At 39.4% G+C, this 5000-nt stretch overlaps 1 protein-coding gene across 1 annotated transcript in view; it reads left to right on the forward strand.

Annotated features, from left to right (window-relative positions):
• LOC138862649 (uncharacterized) overlaps positions 1–2630 on the forward strand; it is a gene marked incomplete at its 5' end in the record, with an annotated part of 9076 nt that extends 6446 nt beyond the window's left edge. Inside the window, one exon of the mRNA XM_070125196.1 lies at positions 467–2630. Within this exon, the coding sequence (XP_069981297.1) occupies positions 467–524 (58 nt within the window). The remainder of the gene's footprint in view (positions 1–466) is intronic.
• Positions 2631–5000: the final 2370 nt, after the last annotated feature.

A 5000-nucleotide genomic window follows, 5' to 3' on the forward strand; every position in this document is an offset into this window, starting at 1 on the left:
TTTTTTGCTAAAAACCTGTGATTGTTTTTAACTTTCATTTGAAGTTAATGATAATGATTACCATTATGGTCATTGATTATTTTCTTGATGATAATGATAATTTTGATAATAAAAATGAGGAATATGATGATGATAGAAATGGATACTGATTATGTTACATTTGTTGTTATTGTTGTTGATATCAAAAGTAGTAAAGGCCCAAATATTCAATATTAGTCTCTGTCTATATACTTGATGTATGTTTGTCATTTCAGAACTTTTGCAAAATTTGTACAAAGCACACACACAAGGTGAATGTAAGAATTTTCCAGACACAACACTTGCAGACAATAATGTGGGATCTACTATTTTATTTCACTTATTTTCTGTGGATCTAATTTCATGAACTTTTGGTTCATACAAATAGATCCACAGCATATTCAACAAAGAATGTCCTAGCATTTACCTCCAAATATTTGCCTTGCAGACTTCAAGCCTTTGCGACCTTGAAGAATTTTGGGGCAAGAGAGTTTATCAGAATCTGACACAGTCGTAAGCCAAAGAAGACACGCACAAGCTCTCACAAGGAGGAGTGTAGGGGATGGCCCTGCTCGTGCCCATGGATCGTTCTTGGCTGTCTCCTGAGGCTCCCTCCACATCACCCACCGTGTGGCGGCTGTGGCTGCTGAGCTTGAGTGCATTAAGAGGTTGAATATGTTATGCCTGTTTTCATCGTGAGCAGACACCTTTATTTCTGGGAAAAAGGGCTCTTGCAGTGCATGTCCTGCAGCAGTCACATTCTTTAAGTTGCTGGACTTATATTGTTGATTATTTTATTCTTTTTCTTTGTTAATTGTCAGTATTTGAAGGTCAGTGTACTTGCTGAAGCATTTATGTTCGATTTTTCATTTTGAAAGAAGGTTGAGATTTAAAAAGAAGTTCTTTTCAGGCATGTGAATTGTAAGACAAGTGAACTGAATGAGTAGTTTTCCCCATATGTTGGGAAATAGATTTTTAGAACTGATTAGGTAATAATCCAAGTAACTTTGTAGCATTCCAGAGAGACAAACAAAAAATGAAAATAAAAAAAATAAAAATAAAAAAAGGAAAAGAAAAAAATGGAATCAAACCATATATTAAGGCTGCATGTATATTGATATTGTACCAACAATTGTTGCACCATTTATGCTGTATTTTTCAGGATATTTTCCATGGACTTTGACATTTCAAGTGTGGCGGGTTTGTTAGGAAATATTATATATTTCTCATATGCTTTGCTATACAGTACAAAACTCTAATAACCAATGCCACAAAATAACAAGAACTGGACATTTAGAAAAACCAGCTATTTTTAGATTTAAATTAATAGCATATTTAATCAGTTGGAGTCACATGACATTAACATTTTTCTTTTCTCATATGCATTGGCATTGATTTAATGCAATGATACACAAGTTAATTAGAGGCCTTCATGTTTGATCTTGTAGAAACATGATTAAAAGTTACGTAAAATCCCTACCTTCATCTTCTGTTATGTAAAATGTGTGTTGAGTATGTGCCTGTGCTTGTGCACATTACATGCTCACGCTCACACACAAAATACACACACACACACATACACATGTGCATACAGATACATAGATTCACACACATTCGCATATATACATATGTATAAAAGCATATTTATGCAGAAGCTTAATTTGTTTGTGAACTGATGTTGAAGCACCTTTGTGAAGGTGCATTTTTCCCCTGTATGAAAACAGTATATAGAGAAAAAGGTCTCTATGTTGCAAAAAATATAACTGTCATAATCAGTTAGCATATGTATTAGGTTGTGGAACACGTTCAAGGAGTCACAACTCTTGAAAATAGAAAATGAGAGTAGTAATCCATCAGTGTTGGTTGGCAGTATATTTAGCTGTTCAACATTTAAAGTGTTTTTTGTAATATATCTGGAGATGAGTGACAAACAGTAGTTACTGTAATGTGATTATGTGATTCCCCCTCATGTATATTGCTAATTTTGTATCTTGTACATTTTGAAATGCTTTTACCCAGCCTTTGCAGATGTTTTAAAGGCTGATGTTACTAGGTAAATGGGGGCAATCATAACAGGGACAGAGTTTCAGGAAGTGGAAGAGTAGTGCTCCGCTAAGTTGCACTGTTTAGGACTTGCGATGTTTTTCATTTTATTTTTTCTTTTGTCATGAGACCCTAACTGTGATGCTACTCAGTATGCCAGGAGGTCTAAGTATGTCGAGTGTCAGTTGGATGGAAGGGGTTGCTCCCCGGAGGGTACTAAGCATTCACCATAACACTACACCAGTGATTGGGTTTAACACTAACCCCAGGAATACTCAAGTTTAGCACATATTGTGGCCCCTTTTTTCACTAGAGCGTAATGGATATTTCACTGTATTTTGGATACATTTTGTGACTTGTTTTGATAACATATTTTAGTGATACAGTTGTATGCTTATATACTAAGTGAGCTCAGTCCCTCAGGGGCACAACCTAATTGATTAGTCTGTGATATTATTTTGTTTCAGCTTGTGAAGACTTGGTAAGTTGAGACAAAGTATTTTGAACCAATGTTGATGCTGGATATCTTTGACCCCGGCATATTTTCTAAAATACACCCTGAAAATCTACATATTGGTATCCTTATCCTTAAGATCACTATGTTCATATAAGATTTGAACGTAAAACAAAGTACATATGCTTAATTATGCTAATGTGAATATGGCAAAATTAGTTGATAACTCATGTAAATGAAATCTCCTGTTTTGAGTATAAAAGGCATATTGGTGCATGTATTTAAGAATTAATCAGTTCTACAGAAAAAGTAAAAGCGGATCTTTAGGTGGTAATTTTCTACAAAGTTTACTGTGCTGTGCCAATGCCTAACGTGTAATAGGATTTTGCGAGCCAACTTCCCATATGATTAACTGCATGAAATAAAAAGGGGAACTATGGGGCTGGATAAAGAAATGTGGAAATCCCAAGCAAGCCCCTTAAAATTTCACAATTCCCATGGCTTTGACCACTGATACTAATACCCTTCCTCGATGTTGCTGTCAAGTCTATCCATTCCGAATCATCCACCCAGGCCATTACTATACCTTCAGAATGCACCCTTTCCTCTTATCCCCAAAATGAACTACCCCATCAATTACAACTACCCCTTCTTCAGTGTTTACCTTCTCCCACCTTATTATCATTAATTTATTGAAAATTTTCTGGCGTGTCAACATCTAAGGTCTTTAGCGGCGTATTCAAAATATAACGAAATGGTGAGGCTTGTTAGTTGTCAAAGGGTGTAAGCTCTGTTGATTAGCATGATGATAATGAATATGAGTGAAGAGGGAAAAGCAAACAGTACGAAGGCTGTTTTGGACTGACAAAAACACTGCCTTTCATCCTTTCAGTACTGCTCTCACACTTTAGGATGTGGGAAAAGGGGATGGTGAAAAGGAAATGGAAATTTGAAGAAAATGCCATACAACATTGACTGCGTTTACTTGGGCTTTACCGCACGATGCGCGTCGCACAGACCCAAAACGGTCAGGGTGAACGGTTTCGCCACGCAAAAAGCCTCTCAGCTGATTATCGTAAACATACATTCATTGCGTTCACTTGGTCAGAGCGCACCGTGCGTTTTCGTGGCGAATTCAAGTGAACGGTCTGAGTGGCAAAACGTTACGCGAAGCGTTGCGTGGCGAAGAAGGCGGGGATTAGCTGAGGCGAGGGCAGAGGTCTAAGGTAGGGTTGATCCCTACATTGGGCCTCAGTCTCCGTGTCCTCAGCCCCCCCCCCTCCACAACAGCAACGAGCAAGGATACTATTCTTCATCCTTATTGTCCTCCCTCTCCCCACAATACTACCTCACTTCCCTCCCAGTACCTTGCTCGTTGTCGTGGGAGAGCTTAGGAGACGGAGACTGTGGTCCAATATAGGGATCGCCCCTACCTTGGGCCTCAGCCCTCGTCTCAACTAATTTTGCTTGTTTTTTCTCTCCTTCCTCTTCCGTATGTCTATCGCCTTCTATCCCATTCCTTGTGTGAAAGGATGGCTTTATGTCAGTTATGAAAGGCTTCCGGGAGCCATAAGCACAGTATTCCACCCAGTTTAAATTGCCTATTTACCCGTGGAGATCTAAAAAGGGGTAGACCGTGTCTTTTCCCCATTTTATTCAGGCTGACTATGGCTAATACTGAAGATTCTTTACATTTAATAGGGGGCATTAAGGCTTGCTCCTTCATTAACTAAGTTATCTAAATTTGATTTTTTCCGACCCCTGCCCCTCCTTTGACCATGGCTCCGACCACTGATACTACCACCTTCTCCTCGACGCTTGGGCCCTGTTCAGACGAACGATATTAGTGGCCCGACTGCTAGAAGTGTGACTACTGTGAATGTCCACACACGGCGCTTACAGTGGCCCGACTCGTCTCTCACCCACTATTGTATTTTTTTCTCTCTCTCTTCAGTCGCTGATCATACACAGCTGGTGGTAATGGATGTAGAAAGAGGTGGCATGTGCATGGGTTTTATATTGTCGTTTACAGCGGCGGAAGAGGAGACAGACGTTATTGGGTGTATCTATCTTAAATGATAGACTTACCCATGGGATGTTCTTCATTGTATCCAAAGTTACGAGAACATGAACCCAAGTTCTTTAATTACATGAGAATGTCTATCAAATTAGGATGGCAAAAAGGCTGGGGAAGCGCGGAAGGTACTGTCGCCTGTCTGTCTGCTCATCTCCACCCACGTGCTCTCTCGAATCCCACCCCTCAAGCCAATGAGGCTTGCCATCCTGCTAAAAACGCAGTTTTCATGGTGATTAGTGATACCTACCCACTCCTCCTTACTTTATTTGTCGCACCAGGCAACCCTAAACGTTCCACTCCAGCATCTCCAACACCTTCCTCTTCTGCTCCTCAGAATATGAACAATATCCCTATTCCTCTTCTCCCTCACAAGAAAATTAATTAATGCAAAGTGAGGCGGTTGTCTAA

This window comes from Penaeus vannamei, chromosome 1 (genome assembly GCF_042767895.1).
Source record: "Penaeus vannamei isolate JL-2024 chromosome 1, ASM4276789v1, whole genome shotgun sequence".
Lineage (NCBI taxonomy): Eukaryota > Metazoa > Arthropoda > Malacostraca > Decapoda > Penaeidae > Penaeus > Penaeus vannamei.